General features: G+C 65.0%; 4 protein-coding genes across 4 annotated transcripts; 1 reads left to right on the forward strand and 3 right to left on the reverse strand.

The window, feature by feature from the left end:
- Positions 1–349: 349 nt before the first annotated feature.
- Positions 350–6768, reverse strand: CHLRE_12g506900v5 (uncharacterized protein). Its single transcript, XM_043068164.1, has 9 exons — positions 6590–6768; positions 5187–6361; positions 4837–4957; positions 3959–4524; positions 3332–3542; positions 2893–2963; positions 2187–2565; positions 1234–1398; positions 350–938 (listed from the first exon to the last, which is right to left on the reverse strand). Exons 1-9 carry the CDS (start codon positions 6722–6724, stop codon positions 648–650), a joined length of 3114 nt encoding a protein of 1037 aa, XP_042918203.1. The 5' UTR covers positions 6725–6768; the 3' UTR covers positions 350–647.
- A 64-nt stretch (positions 6769–6832) lies between these two features.
- Positions 6833–10418, reverse strand: CHLRE_12g506850v5 (uncharacterized protein). Its single transcript, XM_043068163.1, has 8 exons — positions 10094–10418; positions 9737–9809; positions 9364–9406; positions 8888–8966; positions 8597–8678; positions 8186–8265; positions 7651–7749; positions 6833–7218 (listed from the first exon to the last, which is right to left on the reverse strand). Exons 1-8 carry the CDS (start codon positions 10199–10201, stop codon positions 7189–7191), a joined length of 594 nt encoding a protein of 197 aa, XP_042918204.1. The 5' UTR covers positions 10202–10418; the 3' UTR covers positions 6833–7188.
- A 150-nt stretch (positions 10419–10568) lies between these two features.
- CHLRE_12g506851v5 (uncharacterized protein) lies at positions 10569–14060 on the forward strand. Its single transcript, XM_001690960.2, has 6 exons — positions 10569–10622; positions 10748–10910; positions 11148–11197; positions 11477–11569; positions 11915–12064; positions 12348–14060. Exons 2-6 carry the CDS (start codon positions 10874–10876, stop codon positions 12378–12380), a joined length of 363 nt encoding a protein of 120 aa, XP_001691012.2. The 5' UTR covers positions 10569–10622; positions 10748–10873; the 3' UTR covers positions 12381–14060.
- Positions 14061–14072: 12 nt separating this feature from the next.
- Positions 14073–22108, reverse strand: CHLRE_12g506750v5 (uncharacterized protein). The gene is made up of 16 exons (XM_043068162.1): positions 21364–22108; positions 20849–21054; positions 20444–20528; positions 19991–20090; positions 19585–19682; positions 19208–19228; positions 18103–18247; positions 17841–17951; positions 17456–17525; positions 17152–17200; positions 16855–17010; positions 16583–16651; positions 16231–16306; positions 15950–16060; positions 15564–15703; positions 14073–15264 (listed from the first exon to the last, which is right to left on the reverse strand). The coding sequence occupies exons 1-16, from the start codon at positions 21411–21413 to the stop codon at positions 15198–15200; spliced, it is 1554 nt and encodes a 517-aa protein (XP_042918205.1). The 5' UTR covers positions 21414–22108; the 3' UTR covers positions 14073–15197.
- Between the last annotated feature and the right edge of the window lie 355 nt (positions 22109–22463).

Genomic DNA, 22463 nt, shown 5'->3' on the forward strand with positions numbered 1-22463 from the left:
TGCACAGCTACCCTGCTCCCAGTCGCGTGCCGTGCCAACCGCCAGCGCAGCTCCCCTGTCATCCGTTAGCACTTGGGTGCAGTATCGTTGTGGATTCTATCATTTTGGAAGTTCGTTGGGAGTTGGGGCGGTTGCCGCCACGCTGTAGCCGTACACAGCGCTCCTCTGCAGCCTCTGCTGCTGATGTGTCTTATGCCGACAGTCCTGCTGCAAGGTGGCACGAGGTGCCAGCCTGTGTGCCGATGGCCTCCACTGGCCCTCTTGCTCCGCACAGCTGCTCCCGGCTGCTCCCCGGGGTGGGCTAACCCCCCCCCCCGGCCTTTCTTCAGGCCTTTATCACAGCTACGTCAATCAGGCCTCCTTACACCGCCACTCCGATCGCTTACAGGCTTGCTTCAGAGTCCAGGCACGACACGTGGCGTGGGGGCAGCGATAAGTGTGGCGTGTGGTCACGATGACGCATGCTACTCCCAGCATACACACGCCTCCACCTCAGTTCTCGCTCCACGCTCTGCAACCTCCTGCCCCCACAGCCCCCACTCACGGCCACTCCACCACCTGAACCACCACACCACCTGCATTTCTGGGTTCGGCAACGATTCTCCTTGACTCATTGGGACTCATTGGGCTCGGGCACATAACCCCCCTCACGGCCAGTCCTCCAGGTGTACGTCCAGCACGTCCAGCTGCACAATCTCACAGTGCACCGGCAGCGCCCGCACCCCCGCCGCCCCCGCCTTGCCCTTCCCCTCCTGCTCCTTCGCGGCCCCCTGCTCCTTCTCTGCCCCCTGCTTCCCCTCCTGCCCCTCCTCCTGCCCCCCCTCCTGCTGCCGCCCCCTGCCCCGTATCTCCGCCATAACCTGCCCCAGCACCTCCCCCAGGCACGGCCGGCAGCGGCCGAAGTCGCCGTGGCAGAACTCCTTCACGTAGGCGCCCGCCTTGGAAGGGGGAGAGGGGGGAGGCAGTTGGGGGGAGGGGGCAGAGGGGTGGGGGGGGGGGTGGAGAGAGGATGAGGCAGAGGGGCGGTACGGTGGAGACCGAATGAGGCGGACGGAGGGAGGGAGATGGAGAAGGCAGGGGGCCATGCCGGGGAGCGACCGTACATCTCACACACGTTCCCTCCCCATGTACTGTTATTTCCCTGCGTTTCCAGCACCTTCAAACACATATACACACAGTCCCGCGTGTTGCCTTTGCTTTTGCGCTCTAACACACATACGGTACGCTTCGCACCTGGGTTCGCAGCTTCAGCACAAAGTAGTGCGACTCAGCCGGCGGCGCCGCCGCCGCCTGCGAGCCACCGACTGCAGCTCCTGCTGCTGCTGCGGCCGCCGCCGCCGCCTCCGGCCCCGCCGCCACCAGTTCCGCCGACTCCACTCGCAACCACTTCGGTCGGATCTGGAGGGGGGGGGGTGCAAGGATTGGTGCAGAGAAGTGTAGCGAAGTAGACAGCAGGGGGGGTTGTGAGGAACACGTGTCGCTACCACATCAATCGAGGGGTTTCGGGGGCGGTCACCGCAGGTGACGCGAAGCTGCCTTGTGTCCTGCCTGTCAACTGCCCTTCCCACCATTCCGTGCTGCACACCTGCACACCCGCACTCCCACACTCCCACGCCCGCACCCGTGCGCGCAGCTACACATTCATTCTGCGTGGTTCCGCCTCTTTGTGCTGCCTGACAAACCATCACACACACATACATACACACACATACACACACATACACACACACACACACACTCATACACACATACATACACACACACACACACACACACACACACACTCATACACACTCACACACACACATACACACACATACACACACACATACACACACATACACACACATACACACACACACACACACACTCATACACACTCATACACACTCACACACACACATACACACACACATACACACACATACACACACATACACACACACATACACACACATACACACTCATACACACTCACACACACACATACACACACACATACACACACATACACACTCATACACACTCACACACACACATACACACTCATACACACTCACACACACACATACACACACATACACACATACACACTCATACACACTCACACACACACACACACACATACACACATACACACACACACACACACACACACGCCACCAGGTGCCCTCACCCCCACCCACCTTGGCCGCCCGGCGGTGCAGCACACGCACGGGTGTGTCCTGCATTGCCGTCACACCGCCCGCCCCGCCGCAACGAGCCACCAGCGCCGCCAGAGCCGCCGCCGGCAGAGGCCGGTACTGCGCCGCCGCCACTGCTCCCACCCCTGCTCCCTCTGCCTCCGCCCCTTCACCGCCACCATCACCGCCACTGCCACCACCACTGCCACCACCACTGCCGCCACCACTGGGCCCCGCCGCCGCCGCCGCCTCCTCCTCCCCCTGCTCGCTCCAGGCTGCCCAGCACAGCGCGGCGTAGGTCTTCTCCTTGCTGTCCTCCGCGGCCTTAATGGCCTCCAGCGCGGGCCGCCCGCACGGCGTCAGGCCCTGAGCCGTGGCGCCGCTGTGGGTAGATGGGAGGGAGGGAGGGGTGGAGGTTGGGGGATTGAAGGGTTGGCGGGGTTGGTGGAGGCGGGGTGGGGTGGGATTCCAGGCTAGGGACTGGGTAGTGTGGGTAGGGGATGGCAGTGCTGGACACACGCCCGCCTGATCTCATGCCCCTCACCCTCTGTCGCCCACTGGGAAGGGTCAAAATGACCCCTCCCACCACGCATACACACACACGGCGCGTGGGCAAGTTTTCTTCCGTCTTTGAACATATTCACACACACACACACAGACATACACACACCTACAAACACACCCAACATAAACACGCCGCCGCTCCCACCAGTGGCTGGCGCGCATGCGTCGCTCCACCTCCCTCAGGGTGGCGGCCGGCGGACTGGCACGCAGAGGACCCTGGGGGGAGGTAGGGGTGTCGAGGGGCAGGCGGGGGGTGCGCATTGAATGTCGGTACGTTGCGCCGTGTCGTGTCGTGTTGCGCCTTAATGCGTAATGGTGTGTAACCCCACTCAGCGTGGCGGGGTGGGGGCGGATGGGGCGGCGGTGGGGGCCATACCGGGTGGCCCGCCCGCCGACATGCGTATGTACACACGCACACACACACACACACACACACACACACACACACACACACACACACACACACACACACACACACACACACACACACACACACACACACACACATACACACACACCCCTACACACACACACACACACACACACAGACACGCACACCTCTACACACACGCCCGCCCTCCCACCTGCAGCTCCAGGATGAAGGGCCGGCCCGCGCCCAGCATTCGTACGTCGGCGTCCTCGCGCCCGCCCGTGACCATCTTTGCCGTGCAGCACCCCCACAGCGGCAGCAGCCAGCCCTCCAGGGCCTCCTGCACCGACACGCCGCCGATGCGCTGGCCGCTGCCCATGTCGAACCAGGGGCTCTGGGGCATGTGGCGCCGCAGCTTGCAGTACCTGCACGACAGGGGGGCGTGGGTACGTAGGTGTGTGTGTTAAAGAGCACAAGGAAAACGTTGCGCAAAGACAGTGTATGCGATGCAGCAAAGCGACGAAGCGTAGGTGTGTGTGTGTGTGTGTGTGTGTGCGTGTGTGTGTGTGTGTGTGTGTGTGTGTGTGTGTGTGTGTGTGTGTTTGGAGGTGTAGGTGCAGGGTACAGGAGTGTGTGTGGGGGGGGGGGGCGGGGGGGGGGGAGGGTGCAAGGATGTTTGAAAAAGGGGGGCGGTGAATGGATACGGTGGATACGCCGTTTCGAGGTTTGGCGGAGTGGGGAGTGACAACCGTGCGACAGACACACACACACACACACACACACACACACACACACACACACACACACACACACACACACACACACACACACACACACACACCTGCCGGCGATGAGGATGGGCGGCCGCTCGGCGCGCACAAACAAACGCACGCCGCCCTCCGCCACAGCCGCCGCCGCCTCCGCTGCCGCCTTCTCTGACTCGGGACCCGGCCCAGCCGCCTCTGCCACAGCCGCCTCCGCCCCCGCCTGCGCCTCCGCTGCCGCTGCCGCGCCCCCGTTCTCAGGACCCTTGGCACCGCTGCTGCTGCTACTGCCGTTGCCGCCGTTGCTGCTGCTACTGCTGCTGCTACTGCCGCGGGGCCGGGGCGGCCAGGGGAAGGTCTTCATCACCACGTGTCGTGGCATGCTACTGCTAGCTGCAAGCGCCTGGTCCGCAGTCATGGCCCGCACACGTGACTCCGGCACCGGCGGCGGCGCTACAGCCGCCGGCGGCGCAGCCGCCTCCCTTCCGCCGCGGCCCTGCTGCTGCTGCTGCTGCTGGTTGTGGCGCTGGCGTTTGTTGGCTCGGCCGTGCCTGCCGCCGCCGCCGCCGCGGCCTGTGTCGGGGCCGCCGCCGGCAAAGGCGTAGCGGCGGGCCTGTAGCGCGGCCTGGTCTTCCAAGAGCGCCTGTGAGTGTGAGTGTGTGTGTGTGTGTGAGTGTGAGTGTGTGTGTGTGTGTGTGTGTGTGTGTGTGTGTGTGTGTGTGTGTGTGTGTGCAGGTGGTGGTGGAGGATGGCCGAACACCTCGAAACAGGGGGTAGTTTGTTCCAATCCCCAAACTAATACCAGAGCCAGGCCCAGGGGTTGCAGCAGCGTTGGTGGCCGTCACAAGGATAGGCACCCAGACACCCACACCCACACCCACACCCACCCACCCACCCACCCACCCACCCACCTACCCACACACACCCAAACACACCCACACACGCCGCCACCTACCCGCACGTCCTCCAGTCCCGCGCCGCCATCCAGCGCCGCCAACGACACCGTGAGGTCGGCGGACTGCGGCGCCGCCGGCTCCAGGCCCAGCCGCGAGCCCAGCACCGGCGGCAGAGCCCGCCTGCGCCGGGCACACATGTGTGTGTAGGGGAGAGGCATCTTGGTGGTTGTGTGAGAGAGAGCACAGCCGACTAATCAACTGTTCGTGATGCAACCGCCACATAGCAACCACCAGACACCAACCGCCAGACAGCAATAAAGTCCACTCAAACCCACAGCCACCCGTATCCTCTCTCTCACACACACACACACACACACACACACACACACACACACACACACACACACACCTGAGCACGGCTGTGATGGGCGTGATGTCGCACACCCGCCACCCGCCGCACGGCACCTGCTGCGCCTCGTAGCGGCTGCTCAGCGCCGCATGCACCGCCAGCTCCCGCAGCGGCGCCGAGGCCGGCCCCACGCCCACCTCCAGACAGAAGGTGCGCAGCGGCAGCGGAGGCCCCAGCTGCAGACCCCGCAGCCGCGGCGGCAGCGGAGGCGGCTGGCCGCCGGCGGCGGCCGCCGCCGCGTCCGCCATTTCCACGTCACCGCTGCCGCCGCTGTTGGGGCCTGTGGCGCCGCCTTCGGTGGGCTCGGCCCCCGCTGCCGACGCGTCGGCGGCTGCCGCGGCGGCAATGAGCTCCGCCGCCCCCGGCGGCCCCACCGCAGCATGCCGCAGTGCCGCCACCGCCACCCCGGCGGCGCAGACCGCCTGCGGTGGCAGTAGCTCGTGCCCCGCCAACGGGCCGCCGCCGCCGCCGCCGCCGCCTGCTACAGCCCTCAGCTGCAGCCGCAGCCAGGCGGCGTCAACCGGCGCCGCAGCCGCCACCCCTGCCGTCGCTGTTGCCCCGTTTGCGGAAGTCCCGCCGCCCGGCTGTAGCTGCGCCTGTGGCTGCGGCTGTAGCTGTGGCTGCGGCTGTAGCAGCTGTTCCTGCTGCTGCGGCTGCAGGGGCCGGTCGTCAAACAGGCGCGGCAGTAGCCCGAAGCACATGGGGCAGTCCCGGGCGCCAGGAGCAGGGCTGCTACAGCCCCCCAAGGGGCCCGCAGAGGGGCCTGCGGCGGCGGCAGTAGCACTCGCGCGCATCGGCGCGTCCGGGACTGCGGTGTCCGCGGCTGCGTTGTTCAGGGCCGTAGCCGGCGCCTCCTGCACCGCCGCCGCCGCCGCCGCCCCCTCCGGCGCTGCCGCCGCCGCTGCCGCCAGCTCCGGAGGCTGCGCCTCCTGGCGCCCAGCCCCTTCTGCGGCGGCCTCCTCCTCAATCGCCGGTTGTGGAGTGGGCGCCGAGCTGTCAGGGGCCCCCTCCGGCGTCGCGCCCCGCGCCAGTAGCGGCGGCGAGGGCGACGGCGCGCGCTGCGGTGCCGCCGCCGCCGCTAGCGCCTTCTGCAGCTGCTCGCTGCTGGGTGCCGGCAGGGCGTAGTCGTCAAAGATGGTGTGTCCTGCCACGCGCAGCAGGCAGCGCGCACACACCTGTAGTGCGGTGAGGTGGGGGGCAGGAAGAGACAGGAAGAGGGGTGGGGTGGGGCCGGCGGCACGGGGAGGAGCGGTCGCATGAAGGAGGCGCCGGAGGGTGGGGGTGGGGGGTAACCCCGGCGGGGCCCGGACTGTACATAATGCGCGAGTTCTCGAGCTCGACAGCGCAAATTGTGTAATGTCGACTCATTGCAGAGCGGCAACGCTGCGACGCGGCCGCCTTACCCCATCGCCGGCGAGAGATGCAGCAGCCGCCAAAATTGGTGCAGGATTCTTTGCTTTGAAACGACCAGCTTGTTTTCGAAATGCAGACACAACAATTTTGAGCTGGGCCGTTTCCTTTTCGCTGTTGGCAGCCATTTTGGCAAAATGTTCAGCCTTCGCCAAGGTCAAAACCTAACAGATCATCTATGAATTGTATGTAACGACAGCTTATGTTACAAAGTTCGTTGACGGAAGGGCTGCATACCTGCTAAGATGGGAAACAGCACAGGTTGGCAGAACTCCCGCCAGGGTTTCACACGCGCTGCATCGTTGACCAGCGCCCTGCTTGCACGATTCTCCCCTTTTGTCACATCGCGCATTCCGGGCAGAGCACAGATATATTCAGCTTCAACAAACAACCGTTGTTCACATGAGACCGATGGCCCCGAAAGCTCCGGTCATTGCCGTGGTCAATTCTACGACTCCGCAACTCTTGACATTGTGGTCGCCCGCTACCAGCCTGTCTAGTCCTTCCCCTTCATAAGCCACACCGATCGCAAATCGCGCTTTGTGCGGCCGGCCCTGTGCCTCAGGCCCCTTCGCACGTGACCTCACCCGCCTCAGTTGGAGTTGACTGCGGCGTACAGGAACTGCGGGGTGGGGAGGGGGGTGGACGCCTTGAGGGAGGTTATATGCCCCAGCCACGGGGGAACAGGGAACATGGCCACAACAAGTTGACATTTAAGGGGGTGTGCGGCGCCTTGTCAACAGCACCGCACCAACAAAACAGCCCGCCAGGCGCCTGCGTGCACGCGTGGAACCCCCCACCAGCTCCCATCACAGCCCCACACACAGCCCCGCACACAGCCCCACACACAGCCCCGCACACAGCCCCACACACAGCCCCTCCCCCAGCAGACCCACACACGCATGCCGCAGCCCCGCACCGCCGCACACAACAGCCTCCCCCCCGCCCCCCACATCCCCCGCACCGCCGCACGCAACAGCCTCCCCCCCGCCCCCCACATCCCTCGCACCGCCGCACGCAACAGCCTCCCCCCCGCCCCCCACATCCCTCGCACCTGGGCGTAGTTGAGGTGTACGGTACCGGTGTTGGCTGGGTCGAAGGCCTTGAAGGTGGCGTTGGCGGAGCGCAGGAACAGCGTCAGCGCCAGGAACTCCTGGAGGGGAGGGAGGGCGGCGGGGGCGGGGGCATGGATGCGGGGTCATGGGGTGTTGGGTGGATGGAGGAGGAGGAGGAGGAGGAGTGTTGAGTGGCTTGGTGGGTGGGCGGAGGTGTCAGGTGGGTGGGCGGGGGTGTTGGGTGCGACAGGTGTGTTGGGTGGGAAGTCGAGGGGGATGGGCTGATGGTCAGGCTGCCGGGCCCGCCGGCACACACACACACGCCCGGGCGACACCCAGATACACAGCTGTTTCCCCCTGCTGCACGGCCCCCTGCCGCCTGCCCCCCCTGCTGCCGCCTGCCCCCCCCCCCGATGGAATGCGTCGCGTGTGCCCGCTGTACCTCGGGACGTCGGCACTTCACTTCATATTTGATACACACCATCCCATGGATGGCTACCCCCCCCCCCCAGCAGGCCTCAGCCGCCCGCGCACCTGCAGCCCCATGCTGCCTGAGCGGGTGGGGTCGAAGCGGTTGAACAGCGCGCGCTGCACAGCGGCGTCCAGGTCGTAGCCTGTACGGCGGGGGAAAGGGGTTGTAGGTACCAGCCCAAACTGGCAGGGGAACCGGCGGTGGGGTTAAACTGGTGAATGGCGACGACGGCGGCGGCATGTGGGCATGATAAGGAGGCACAAGCGTCCCACACTTGACCGCTGCCACCCGTCACACCGCCACGCAGCCACAATTGCAAACACGCACGCACACACACGTTCACACAGGCACCCGCACAGGTACCCGCACAGATACCCCGCCGCGCCACCACACAGTGGCACACAGTGGCACACAGTGGCACACAGTGGCACACCGTGGCACACCGTGGCACACCGTGGCACACGCACACGTACCGTACGACTTGAGCCCCACCGCCACCTCCGGCAATGACACGCGACCCGTGGCGGGGTCGGACTTGAGTTGCGTGAACGACTCCTGTGTGACAGGATAGACAAGGGACGTGTGTGTGTATGTGCGTGTGACTGTGTGTGTGTGTAGTCGCCCATGCAGTCCACCTGTGGTGCATGCGGCGCGTGGTGTCGTCCCCTCGCACTCGCAGCCCTCTGCCCCCGCCCCAGCGTCATATGCACAGGCGCACACACACACACACACACACACACACACACACGGCCTCCCGCCCTCACCTCCACGGACGCCAGGAACTCGTGCAGGCGCTCAAACTCCTGAAGCGACACGGTGCCGGTACCGTCCCGGTCCACCTGACTGCAGGGAGGGGGGGAGGGGGGAAGCGGGCATCAAGGCGTGTGTGTGTGTGTGTCGACCAGGGGGAAAGGGGGCGCGTGTGCGTGGGTGCCGGGTGCCGGGCGTGGGTGTGGCGACGAGGGCAGGCAGCCTGACACGGTACAGGCACGCTGGCGGCACAGGCAACGGCAGGACACACACACACCGAGCTACCATGGCCCCGGGAACCCCCCCCCCACCACACACACGGTTGGTTCAAAGTTACCCCCCCACCCCACACACCCACCCACCCACACACACACACACACACACACACACACACACGGTCCCTTTGGGTTTGGGTTCGGCTGCCACCAAACCCGCCCAGCGAACACCCAATCCCACGCAACCCCCACAACTAACCCCACGCCCCCTTCACCGTATGATGCAGCCCACTGTGCCTAGGCTGAGGTTGAGGCCGCCTGTACACACAGGTGACGATAGGTGGATGGTATGTGTATGTGTTGGGTGTGACGTGGTAGGCCAGTGGCGTGTGTACGGTGCCGCAGTGGCGCTGAGGAATGGGCGGGTGCCGGCGGCCGGGACGGCAGTGGGCGTGGCTAGCTACTGACGTCGGGGCCGATTGCCTTAAGCTAATCTGGTCACACGAAAATGACGAAAGCCCAAACAGCCAAACTCCCTGCCTCCCAGCCCCCTGCCCCTGCCTGCCCCACGGCCCCACACCACCCTCTATTGGGCTCGGGCACATAACCCTCCCACCCTCCCACCGGCCCACACACACACGCACGCACCCTGCATCAGCGCCGCCTGCAGCTCCGGCGCCGTGATGTGCCCGCTGAGGTCCGTGTCCACCTTGTCAAACCACTGCGGCCGCACATGTCGCCGCATGCACACAAACACATCACGAAAGCAGCATCGCACAGAGGTGGGATGGCGATGTATGGGGGCCGGCTGGCCGGGCTGAGCAGTCGGTCCCTTCCAGGTAGGTAGCTGCCCAGCGCTCATCATCAAAGGTAGCCCAGTGACCCGGCCGCGCGCCCCCGCTCACTACGTGCACGCCCCGGGCCCTGTCTGTACCTGGCCCGAGCCCTAGTTGCCTCCCAAACACGCGGCCACGCGGCACCCGCCCGCCCCCAGGGACTGCTGACCTGTCTCAGGCTGGCGAGGTCGGGTCGCTTGGCTTCCTGCGCGACTGGCTGCGGCTGCTGTTGCTGCGGCTGCTGCTGCTGGTGCCGGTTGCGCGTGAGGGGCCACATTCTCGCTTGGTGCTAGATCTCGGTGCTTATGCTGGTTGTTGGGTGCTCGGCAGCGGCCCTGCTTGCTTGTAGAAAGGCAGGGCAGCGAACGGGCGAGGGCAGTGCTGGCGTAAGCGGTCAGGGCACCCCGTGGGTCCACACGCAGCTTCCCGGCTGGTACTTTGCTAGGCCTCAAGGCAAGTGTATGAGCTCTGCAAGTTTGCAAGTGTGACTAACTAGTATAGCGACCATTTGACTTGCTCGAGAAGTCTGTCTGGATCTGCATGGGTTGGCACGCCACGCCCAAACACCAGGGAGGCGAGCGTATGCATGCCGATACGTATTACTGCACCTATCATTTTTATCATTATATATTGTAGCGTGATATTTATACGAAATGGGCTTCATTCGCACGCTGCTTATGAAGCTTGGGCTAGTCAAGGTGCGGCAATACCGACGACGCAGCTGCCGAGCTTGCTCCTTCGCACACCATACAGCATGATAGCGTTGTCACATTACGTGCAATTCAGCAAGGATGTTGCATAACCCCCCGCGGCCTTCTTGCAGACCAAAGTGGGGCTACTCATCGTGGGCCTGAGCAACAGCGGCAAGTCGACAATAGTCGCTCGTTTGACAAAGGAGCCGCTGGAGGATGTGGCACCGACTGTCGGCTTCGCGGTGGAGACCACGAAAATGGAGGGCCTGTCCGTCACCATGTTCGACATGTCGGGTGGGTGGCCCGTTTTAAGAAACGAACGACAACGAGGCTAAGATGCGGAAGCTCGCGCGCGCTATAAAGGTCGCGTGGAAGCCTGGGGGAGGGGGGCTCGCGAAGTTGGGGACTAGATGGAAAGCGGCTGGGGGCTGCACCTGCTGCCACAGGGACAGCACGCCTGATGAAACACCTGCGTTTCATCCGCCCACCCACCTCACAACCTCCCCCACCCCACCTCCCATCCTGCCCCAGGCAACCAAAAGTACTTCACTCTGTGGCAGCACTACTACAAAGACACCACGGTGCGTGCTGACGCGTGGGCTGTGCGTGCCACATGCCGGGACACCCTCCTGCCTCGTTCCCCTCCCCATGCCGCACAGCTCCCACCCACTCGGCCAGTCTTCCAGCGCACACGCAACCGCACCCCCACTCCAACCCCGCCCATCCCTTTGCCTCCCTACCCTTTATATCTCCTCTCTGCAGCTACGCCCTGCGTTCTCGCGCCCTGTGTTGCTAACCCGGAATGCTGAACTGGCCCCTCCCCGTCTCCACCTCCCCGTCTCCACCTCCCCTCCCTACAGGCCATCATGTTTGTCCTGGACGCGGCCGACCCACATCGCTTCGTCGAGGCGAACGCAGTGCTGCAAGAGCTATTGAAGGCGGAGCAGCTCAAGGTGTGTGTGGTGGGCAGCGGGGGGGGGGGACGGCGGGGTTGCAGGGGGAAGGGGGAAGCAGCGGGATGGTGTATTGAGGGGGGGGGGTCGTCGCCATTCCCGGGAAGCACCAAGAGACGCGAGGATGCAGGACTGCGACCGGGGCTGGGGCAGGCGGGGGGCAAGGGGGGCTCCGGGAGGGGCGGGGTCTAAGGGACTGGGAAGGGACTGTGGCGCCAAGGTCGTGTGTGCGGGACCAGTGGGAGGTCGGGGGCGCGGGCGATGCAGGTGGGAAGCACAGTATGCCCCCTTCATTCCCCCTCTCCCCTCCCCTTCCCTCCCCTCCCCGTTCCCCGCCCCTCTCAGCGCGTGCCGCTGCTGTTCATGTGCAACAAGATGGACCTGGTCAGCGCGGCACAGCCCGCGGCGGTGGCGGCGGCGCTGCACCTGCCCGCCAGCTCCGCCCGCGCCTTCCAGCTGCAGGCCTGCAGCGCCATGCAGGGAAGCGGCATCAAGGTGAGGGAGAAGCGGGGGGAGGAGGAGGGCAGGGAGCGGGGGATTATGTGCCCGAGCTCAACGAAGGGGAGGGAAGGAGGGAGGGAGGGCACGGAGGGAGTGGGCGGAGGGACGGTCGTGGCGTTTAGAAGGCCGCGTCGAGCATGGGCCAGTATGGGCTTTCTTTGCGGCGCCATTACCGGGACTTACTGGCGTGTTTGCGTGTCCTGCTGTCCATAAGCACTCACGTTTGGCCCCCTCCTTTCTCCCCCTGGCGGCGGCGGGGCGGCTGTCGGGCGCGCAGGAGGGCATGCAGTGGCTGCTGGAGCAGGTGTGATAGCAGGTGTGATAGCAGGTGTGATGCCTGGAGCTGGAACGGGAGCTGGACCGGCTGCTGCTGCGGCGGCCGCGGCCGACGCTGGACGATGCGTGCTCGGCCGCGGCAGCGGCAGCGGTCCGAACAAACATAACCACACAATCGGGCGTGGAGGGAAGTGGCAGCGGAAGCGGCCACAGCAACGGCGGCAGCTTGTTGCAGCAGCTGCGGCCGCGGTGAGCCACGGCGGGCGCGCAGTCGCCGCGCCGGGCTCCTGCTGCCCTGCTCCCGCACGTGTGCGGCACGCCTGCGAACACGCCCCAGCAGCGGCGCCGCTGCGGCTGCACCTGTGGCGCAGCGAATGCCGGCACCTAGCGCTGGGCGCCCGGGGACTGGCTGCCGGCAGCTTACCGGGGTATGGACGGTACCAACAACCGCGTCGCCCGCACCCGCGCACGCGCGCATGCGCCCGCTGCTCGCGAGCCCCGGCACGGCTGCGCCACCTCACAACCGGCGCCAGCAGTACGCCCGGTCGCAGCTGGGAAAGGGGGGCCAGGCGGCAGGTGGCAGGTGGCAGGCTGCAGCGGGTGGGCAGGCACGCGTGTGGGCAGGTCCAGGCGACCGACCTACCCACCCCCGCACCCAACCCAGCACCCACCCCATGCCGCGCTGCCGGGCCCAGCCGTGGCGGCAGCACACCTCGCAGATGAGGGGAGCGGGGCTGGCTGACTGCTGGCGGCTTGCCTTCGCCCTGTGCCGTGCCCTGCCAGTGTCGTCTGTACCCGCGCAAGTGGCGGCGGACGTCGTGGTGTACACAAGTCACTGGTTCACCGCCTGCCGCAGCACCGAGGGTGGCGGCCAACCGCACTTGCCGCCACGGCCCCGGCCGTGTCACGAGTCTGGTATGTGGGTGGTGAGGATCTGTGGGGGCCTGACACGTGACGCCGCCGTGCGTCCTTTGGCCGTCAGGTGCTGTGGCATTGCATGGGGTGTGTTGACATGGTGTTGAAGCGCGGGCTAAGAGGCATGAGCGCGGTTTCTTTTCACGCGCCCTTGAATGCTACTATAGGAGGGGTACACGTGCTGGTGCAAAGGGGGATTATGGAGCCCGAGAACGCCGCCGGGTGAGGGGCAACGGAGGTAGGCTTGACGGCCGGCTTGGGTGTGCGATGGGACAGTGGTAAGGCAGGTTGGCGAGGTCCCGTAGGGTGCAGCTGACGCCCATACCCCAAGCAGACGGCAAAAAGTTTGCAGCGGCAGAGCAGAAGTGCATGGCTGGTCGAACGCCGGCGTTACTGTATCGACAAGTTGCTTGCTGGCTGGAAGTTTGCTGATGCGCATTCCTCACGCTCCGGCCGGCTTGGGATGACAGAAGGATCCAGTGCACTGCTGGCGTGTGCGCTGTATTGCTGAGCTTTGTGCCAGGTAGAGTCAAGACACTTGAGTTAGACGATGCGTAAATAATGGGGTTAAAAAGAAGATGGGAAGAATGCGGATGTGCGGAGTGCGCTCCCACGACTCGTCAGTCATTGGACACGCGACGTGCAAGTTTGAGTCCTGTGGACCCCCTTCTTGCCTCCTCAGTGCTGATGATACTCGTGCGTGAAATTACGGTGGCTAATCGCACACCGTGTAAGCAAGCAAGCAAGCATATACGTATGTGCGTATGTGTGTCAACGTAACGTTACTGTGACAAACTTTCCCGGCACCGAATAGTGCGAGAGCTCAGAAGTTAGGTTGCCCTGATAATAAATGCATCCGGTCAGCCCAGCCGACGGCCTCGAGCTCAACGCCGCAGTGAATGTATTCCCAACTGCCCGTAACCCATCCCACCACACACACACACACACACACACACACACACACAGCCGAGCCCATTGGTGCTCCTCAACTTCGCCAACGCAACCCAGACAGCGCGCGCGCATCTGCACACACGGTTCGGCGCGCGCGCATCTGCACACAGGCTTTCAACGAGAGATTTCGTGTACGCCTCGCCGCACGGCATCCTCCTAGCCACGGATGGGTGGCAACATGTCGGCGGGACTCGCCAGACGCTCCTGACAACTCCTGACAACCTGACAAACGACCCAACCCCAATTGCCGTGCATCGCAACGCAGTCAGTCAGTCAGCATGAAGCGAAGACAAGGCGGAAGCTAGAAGCAAATCGGGATGCGTTCCGTGAATCAACGGCGGCAATACGGGCGAACAACACAGGGCCGGGCGCCCTCCACACCACCTACCACCACATCACCACTACCTCCCTAGCTCAGGACGACGTCGAGATTTCCTCGTCAGGCCTGCACTGCCAGCTAAACTAACCCCACAGTGCGATTGATGGCTTCGTGCATGCGGTGCTCTAGAGGAAGGGACAGTGCGCGAATGGCGCGTGCGGCTCCTCCCTGTTATTACTTGGCGCGATGGCGCGGCGGCGACCTTGCAGCTCACTGGCTTGCCTAGCTTCCACTGCCCTACCGGTGCCGATTGCTGCCGACGTAGCGAATCTCTTATGTATTTCAATTAGTATCTACAGCAATAACATGTCGCCATGCGTGTCTCTTCTGCCTCTCGGAGGCAAGGTCCCAACACCGTCTCAAGGGATCCAGGCCCGCTGGATCCAGGATTCCAGCCCGCAGCCTGGCTGTGCCGCCCCCTGCATCCTCTTCCTCATGCCGTCATGCGCCGCAGACACGCCACGCGGCCACATGGCGGCGACGCGTCTCGCTGCAATACCTTGCACCAGGAGAAGTGCCAGCAAACAGTCTGGCGCGCGACCTCTGCAGGGCAGAGACGGGCTTGCAGGGGCGCCCTTAAGGAAAGGACCCCAAGACGTCCTCTCATCAAGGGAAGGACCTGAACGCGTCGTCCGGCACCACGGGCTCCAGCTGGCTGGTGCTGGTGGGGCAGCTGCAAGGAGGTGAACGTGTGTGGGGCGGGGTTTGGGGTTTGGGGTGGGAGCAAAGCGTGTGCCATGGGCTGGGGTGAGTTGTGACCATGGGCGTGCAACGGAGCAACACGCGCGGCGCGCAAGCCACACCACCCCGCAGGGCCCTAGTCCCATGCCGCCCTCCCACGCCGCCTTTAGGAGGCCACCGTCTCACCGTGACCCTCGCGCCTGCTGGCCTGCCCCCTCGCTAATCCCTTCACTGCTGGTCGTGCCTGCTTCTGCCATCCTGCCTGCCTCTGCCAGTCTGCCCCTCACTCACCACTTCTGGCTGTCGTCGAACACGGAGGCGGTGCAGCCGCCGCCCACACACAGGTCCGACAGCTCCGCCCCGGTGGTGATGATGCAGATCTGCTGCGGCGCCGCCGTCAGCTGCGGCAGCGTCCACGACAGCGGTGTGATCTGCGGGGGACAGAGATGCAGGCGGCGCAAATGGGTTGAGGCGGCTCCGGGGGCAGGCAGCGGTCTCGTTTGAGTTCCAGCGGTGGATTTGGTGGGAAGGTGGTGAGGATCGGTTGTTGTGGCTGGGCCGCGGCAGAACCGTTGGAGTGAATGCGGTAGTTCATTCTTCGTTGTTACTTGGCCAGGCGGCCTTTCCACTCAGTCTTCAGATACAAACAGTAAGCGGCAGCCGCCCTGCTGCCTTGCCTTGAAGGTGTTGTCCCCCAGGGAGCCCCAGGCGGTGCGCAGCGTCTTGCCGCTCGCGTCCACCACCGCCTTGATCTGGCGCTTCACACTGTCCTGGATGTTGAACTCCACCTGCAGGGGCACAGGGCGCAGGGCGTGGGGCACAGGGCGTGGGGATTGGGTGCCGGGTTGGGGCGCGGGGTTGGGGCGTGGGGTTAGGAGGGCTGCTTGAGTATGTAGCAGGTTGGCTCCGGAGGGGGGCGGGTGGGAGCCGTAGAGGGGCCGGGGCCGCACTGACGCACCTTCTTGATGGTTGTGATCTTGCCGCAGCTGGAGCTTGGGTCGTTGGGCGTAACCGCCAGGACCGTGAAGCAAAACCTGGGCGTGGATGTGGACACACGTGTGGAGGGGGAAGCATGGGAGGGGAGGGGCAGCATGCGTCACAGTTCCGGGGGGGACAAGGACCCGCACCACCCGGGGTCCACGCAGCCCACAGCCCACAGCTACCTTGGCATCGCCGCCTGCCCCTCTCCACCTCCCCACCTTCCCGCCTGCCAGCCCAGGGCCCGCCTCCCGCTCAAGCCCCAGGAGCCCCAGCAGCACACGCCCGGAAGCAGCAGGACGCTCCAGAATCCCAGTAACCCCCCAACGCACTTGCTGTTGGCGGGCTCCGAGTAGTAGTAGTCCACGCCAAAGGGCATGGTGCCAGGCGTCTTGTCGCACCTGCACACCGTGACATCGTGTCAGCTGCGAAAGAAAGGCGGATCACACTGGCCCGCATCACACCACGAGCGCTCACCAACATCCACCCGACCAATCACGTTCACATCCGTGCCCAACTCTCGGAGGCCCCGCCGCGGTACTACCGCAAGCCGCGGCAAAGCCGCATCACCCCCGCCCGGACGTGTGTGCGTGCGTGCGCTCACTCGCAGAAGGGGAAGGGCGTCTGCTCCAGGGCGCAGGCGCGGCTGTTGTAGAGCAGCGGGTTGATGCAGTCCGACTCGGAGCTGAACTGCAGGCTGCCCTGGCCGCCGCACAGGTAGCGCCGCAGCCGCATGTAGTCCCACATCAGCTCAACAAGCCTGTGCGTGTGTTGGGTGTTGTTTTGTTGCGTTGTGTTGTGTATATGTGTTGTGTGTAAGTACGGTTGCATGGTCGAGTCACGTGAGCATGCACTCGGCCGGGCAGCGCGACAGGGGGGCCTGCTATCTTCTGCCACTCACGAGAAGTCGTCGGCTGAGATGTAGTCCGCAGCCTCCTGCGCCACCTCGGCTGCAGGGGGACACACAACACAGCAGCGACGAGGCACGTCAGACGTCAGCGACGTGCGGTGCACGCTGTGTGTCCATGGCCGTGGTGGGCCTGTGTGTACAGCCGTCGGCGTTGTCTCCAGAGCTTTGCCTAAGGCTCTAGCTTACAAGAGACAATGCGAGGCAGTGCTGTGTTGCTGCATGTCTGTGATTGTCCGACTGCCATACAGGATGCGCCACCATACTAGCTAATGTGTCCCGCAGCGCAGCCACGCACCACTGGCGTAGGTCGCGCAGATTTGCACGAAGTTGGGAGTGGCCTGGGTGCACACAAATGGCTCCAGGATCTGCAGAGATGATTCGGGGGAGGCGACAAAAGGCATGTGAACATCGCTGACACGCGGCGTGCAATGCGTGCGCCCACGTGTGCCATTACCCCAACATCAGCATGCATGCTCACGAGCCATGCCCACCCGAACCACCAAGCCAACCCCAACTTGTCAGTCCCACACGGATTCGTGCATTGCGGCCCCCACTCCCAAGGCGCCCATCCCCACCGCCCCTCCCTCCCAAGGCCCCACGCACCAGCCCCTCCCAAGGCCACACGCACCAGCCCCTCCCAAGGCCCCCACGCATGAGCCCCTCCCAAGGCCCCCACGCACCAGCCCCTCCTGGAACATCCAATCCTGCGTGAGCAAGCCGTTGGTGAAGCCCGCGAACAGGACACATGTGCGGTTGTTGAAGGAGAAGCCGGCGGACGCCAGGTTGTAGCACTGGGGGTTTTGGCAGCGGGGGAGGGCGGGGAAAGGGAAGGAAAAAGGAGGGAGGGATCGCGTGAGGTATGGGAGGCGCAGGCATGCGGGTTTGGAGGCCAGAGCATCAGGTTTGCGGGGCTAAACTGCCGTGCGTATGTGCGTTGCTCACCACTACACACGGAGGTGGGGGAGAAGGGGGAGGAGGAGGCGATGGGGGCGGGGGCGAGGGAGGAGGAGGCGAGGGGGGCGGAGGGGAGGGAGGGGGCGGCGAAGGGGGAGGGGGTGAGGGAGGAGGGGGTGATGGAGGGGGTGGGCTGGGAGGTGGAGGCGAAGGAGGGGGCGGCGAAGGAGGAGGCGGGCTAGGAGGGGGCGGGGGAGGAGGGCTGGGAGGGGGCGGCGAGGGCGGGGGAGGCGAAGGGGGAGGAGGCGAGGGGGGCGGAGGGGAGGGAGGCGGGGGCGAGGGAGGAGGGCTGGGTGGAGGAGGCGACGGCGGAGGAGGAGAGGGAGGGGGAGGAGAGGGAGGCGGGGGTGAGGGAGGGGGAGGTGAAGGAGGGGGAGGCGAGGGGGGAGGTGGGCTAGGAGGGGGCGGCGAGGGTGGCGGAGGCGATGGGGGAGGAGGCGAGGGAGGGGGAGGGGAGGGGGGAGGAGGCGAGGGAGGAGGGCTGGGAGGAGGAGGCGATGGAGGCGGGGGCGAGGGAGGAGGAGGCGATGGAGGAGGGGGGCTAGGCGGCGGTGGGCTAGGAGGGGGCGGCGAGGGCGGAGGCGGAGATGGAGGAGAGGGCGACTTAGGGGCCGGCGGAGGGGGAGGGCTGGGAGGTGGGGGGCTAGGCGGCGGCGGGCTGGGAGGAGGAGGGCTGGGCGGAGGAGGGCTAGGAGGTGGGGGGCTAGGCGGAGGCGGGCTGGGAGGAGGAGGGCTAGGCGGAGGCGGGCTAGGAGGGGGCGGCGAGGGCGGAGGCGGAGATGGAGGAGAGGGCGACTTAGGGGCCGGCGGAGGGGGAGGGCTGGGAGGTGGGGGGCTAGGCGGCGGCGGGCTGGGAGGAGGAGGGCTGGGCGGAGGAGGGCTAGGAGGGGGCGGGCTGGGCGGCGGCGGAGATGGAGGAGAGGGGGACTTTGGGCCCGGCGGAGGAGGAGGGCTGGGAGGTGGGGGGCTAGGCGGCGGCGGGCTGGGAGGAGGAGGGCTAGGCGGAGGAGGGCTGGGAGGAGGCGGGCTGGGAGGCAGTGGGCTGGGGGGTGGGGGGCTGGGAGGTAGGGGGCTGGGAGGAGGCGTGCCTGGCAGAGGGAAGGTCTCCGTGGGACTGGTCGGGAGGGGCAGCGCGGGGGGGGGGGGGGGGTAGTTGCCAAGTCAGCAGCCAGGCACGTACAGCATCGGCGCCAATGCGTGGCGTGTGGCAGTGGTTATCTTTGGCCGCCATCGGAAACGGCGCGGGCAGGCTGCTCCACCCCACGTGACCTCGCTCGCCCCTCGTCTCATACCCACGTGATCCCGGCGTGACCCCGATATGCCGTGTGGCAGCCCCCCCGCCACGCGCCTGCACCCTGCCGAGCCCAGGCGCCGACCTGGTTCAGTGCCCCCCCCCGCCCCCCCTTCCCGCCCCTGTCGGCGGAGGCGCGCCGTGGCTCCTTCCTCACGCCGGCAGCCGCCCCCACTCACCAGCAGGAGGAGTCGGTGTTGAACAGCGACAGCTGGCACTGCCCGGTAGCGCCCGGCAGGCACACCTGCTCTGGCTTCTTGCAGCTGCCGCTCAGGGCCTGTGTAGGTGGGCAGCGCGTGGTGCCGGTGGTGGTGGGGCGGGGTGGTCGTGGAGTGGGCGGGGGCGGGGCGACTGGGTGAGGGCGTTGGATGGGTTGGTGTAGGAACAACACGTAAAGATGTAATGCGGGTATGGCGCATGCCACTTCAGGCCACAATCAATCTGCTAGGTGCGTGAGGGGACACGGTCTCTGCTGCGTGGCCCTTGTCGAAGCAGCCTCCCAGCCCATACACATGTCACACACGTTTTTTCTCCTTCGAGAACACACACAGACACACACATACCCACACAGACACACGCACGCACCTTGTAGCAGATGTACATGCCGTCCGCCGTGCTGGTGTTGAGGCCCAGCCGCACCAGCTTGAGCACGGCCGCGCCCTCAGGGGCGGCGTCGGGCACCTCCCTGTGACCGCGACCGTGACAGTGATGATGAGTCATGATGGCGTGCGGCAGTTCGTCACGCACACATACACACGCACACATACACACACATAGTGCAGCCAGTCCCCACCGCGTCATCCCCAGGGAGTCCTACCCACGGCAAGCCCCTGCGCTGGCCGGGTCGGGGATCCAGTAACCTCGACGCATCTGCTCCTTACACAGCACCTCCGGCCCTACAATGCTACGGCCCATTCCTCGCCCCCCCGCCAGCGCCCCCCCCCCCCGGCGCTTCTGGCTCGGTGGCGCCCCCTTCCTGCCTTCATCCGCTCACAGACACCCACCCCCAGCGCCCCACACCCGCACCCCACTGCTCACCAGGTGGGCACGGACGGCACCTCCACCAGCGATGCCGCCGAGTAGCCGTACGAGGCAGTCATTCGGGAGCCCACACAGCCGGACTCTGCGGCGCAACGGCGAGTTACTTACTTGGTCGTGAGAAGCGAGTTCGGGGCGCAAGTTTGTGTTTGCATGGCATGGGTTTCAGAACGTGTGATGACGTGGGGGCTCGTGGGGGCTCGTGTGGCGTGGCAAAACTGGAGGCCAAAACCCGTGACACACGCGGCAGGCCAGACTGACATCCGTCCCGTGTCCGCCTCCCCACTCTATTACTCAAATGAAGTGTACCCGCTGCTGCCATGTGTCGTGCCCTGCATTCCTGACAGACCCCCGAGCAGCACCACTACCACCACCGCCGCCATCGTTATCGCAACCTAAACTCACGGGCTAGCAACTCGATCTTGTACAGGTCGGCATTGCAGCAGGGGTTCTTCGGTTTGTCGCACTGCTCCTTGACGCGTAGTTGGACACACCAGTATCCGGCCTTCAGCGCAACAGCGGGTGCGTCCACCACCTCATACCGAGAAGTGGAGGTTGACCGCACGCACTGGCAGAAGGGAAACGTGGGCTGCGTCTGAGCCGAGGCTAGTCTGTGGGCGGCGGCATGGAAAGGAGGAGGGGGTCAGAGGTGTGAGGGTCTGGGGTGCCGCGGGCCAGCGTCGGCAAGGCCGGCAGGGAGTTACTCCGGGCGGGGGAGTGCTTATGCACGGACCATGCATGCATGCAAGATGCGCAACATGTCATGTATACCACAATTATCAGCTGGCCCGCGAACGCCTAAGCAAACTGTATCAAGGGTTCCCGCGCTTGCCAGATATCCAACGTCGCCGCCCACTAGCACGCGCTGTGCTGCCATAAGGAGCACGTAGACTGCATTAAGTGTATCTTCTGCGCCTTACCCGACTAGCCCCACCAGAAGCGCGCTCAAGAAGCGCGCCCGGACCGGCATCACAGGGACGGTTGGTCAGGCGGGCGCTGCTCGCGTGAACTTGTAGATTCTAACTTTCTAACAACAGAATAATTACAAGCTCAGTATCGCGGCGTAGCTATCCGGGGCTATAGTGACTCGCAAGGTTGTTGTAGCAACCTGTGATGGACCAACGTTTTGGGGCGCGCAGGCACTAGCCGCGACGCACTCAAGAACTAAGGATGGTCACTAATGTCTGTGTATGAGTGTGGCGGGGCTCCATGTTATTGCACTAGAACTGCACATCGGCGTAGGAATCGGCCTTCCCGCCCTGGGAAGCACACAAGAACAACAGTGCTAGCAGCTAACGCCCAGTTTCATTACGTGTATGGCTTCAGTGATGATGTTATTTGTACTTCTTGCTGATCACTATGTGCGCGAAGGCCCGACACGCCGCGCGCGCGGCCGGGCGAAACGCGAGGCCGAGCTCTGCGCTCGATTTGCTACGGTAGAGGTAAGCCGATACAAGCATTATACACTATGCGCTGCTTTATCCGGCCCATATTTGACGTCCAGGTGAGCAGCCCAAACAGCGAAACTCCGACCCCAAGTCGGGCCTCCGGAAACCGTAGGGGTGGGCGCACGGGCTTCAGACCGCCCCCACCCCGCGCTTCTCGACCGAGTCGCGTGCCTAGGCTGCAGCTCACGCCCCGGGCTAACTCAAACTGTTGCAATCCATCCTGTCTAAACGCCTAACACAAGGAATGGGCACTGGGAGTTACATACCATTCACGACAGTCGATCGCCCCTGCTGTCACCCGCAAAACTCTTGGGGCGCTGCCCGGCCCCACCCGCTGTCGTTTGGCGTGTACCCCGGCTTCACCGACTCCCCAAGCCTTAACCAGGCGACCTACGATGGCATGCCTGCGGTCACCTGTGCATGTCAGACACTGAGAGTGCACCACCGCAGGGTGCGGCGGTGCGGGACGGGCGGACAAGGGAGGTGGTGGGGCCGTGGGGGAGTGCAGCGGCGGATGCGGCGGCGACGGCGGCGGCGGCGGCGACTTGGGCGCTCGCAGAGTCGCTTTGATT

This window comes from Chlamydomonas reinhardtii, chromosome 12, assembly GCF_000002595.2.
Source record: "Chlamydomonas reinhardtii strain CC-503 cw92 mt+ chromosome 12, whole genome shotgun sequence".
NCBI classification, from domain to species: domain Eukaryota; kingdom Viridiplantae; phylum Chlorophyta; class Chlorophyceae; order Chlamydomonadales; family Chlamydomonadaceae; genus Chlamydomonas; species Chlamydomonas reinhardtii.

Coding starts and splice junctions, on each gene's coding strand:
- CHLRE_12g506900v5 (XM_043068164.1), bottom strand. CDS start 6,724: ATGGCTGCCAACAGCGAAAAGGAAACGGCCCAGCTCAAAATTGTTGTG. Junction 4,958..5,186: donor CCCATCACAGCCGTGCTCAG/GTGTGTGTGTGT, acceptor TGCCCGGCGCAG/GCGGGCTCTGCCGCCGGTGC. Junction 1,399..2,186: donor TGCACCGCCGGGCGGCCAAG/GTGGGTGGGGGT, acceptor CCCCCCCTCCAG/ATCCGACCGAAGTGGTTGCG.
- CHLRE_12g506750v5 (XM_043068162.1), bottom strand. CDS start 21,413: ATGCCGGTCCGGGCGCGCTTCTTGAGCGCGCTTCTGGTGGGGCTAGTC. Junction 19,683..19,990: donor GCATGTACATCTGCTACAAG/GTGCGTGCGTGT, acceptor CCACCTACACAG/GCCCTGAGCGGCAGCTGCAA. Junction 18,248..19,207: donor CCCACGGAGACCTTCCCTCT/GCCAGGCACGCC, acceptor TCCACCTCCCAG/CCCACCCCCTCCATCACCCC.
- CHLRE_12g506851v5 (XM_001690960.2), top strand. CDS start 10,874: ATGGAGGGCCTGTCCGTCACCATGTTCGACATGTCGG. Junction 11,198..11,476: donor ACTACTACAAAGACACCACG/GTGCGTGCTGAC, acceptor CCCTCCCTACAG/GCCATCATGTTTGTCCTGGA. Junction 12,065..12,347: donor TGCAGGGAAGCGGCATCAAG/GTGAGGGAGAAG, acceptor TCGGGCGCGCAG/GAGGGCATGCAGTGGCTGCT.
- CHLRE_12g506850v5 (XM_043068163.1), bottom strand. CDS start 10,201: ATGTGGCCCCTCACGCGCAACCGGCACCAGCAGCAGCAGCCGCAGCAA. Junction 9,810..10,093: donor ACCTCGCCAGCCTGAGACAG/GTCAGCAGTCCC, acceptor GTGCGGCCGCAG/TGGTTTGACAAGGTGGACAC. Junction 9,407..9,736: donor GCAGGCGGCGCTGATGCAGG/GTGCGTGCGTGT, acceptor CTGTGTGTACAG/GCGGCCTCAACCTCAGCCTA.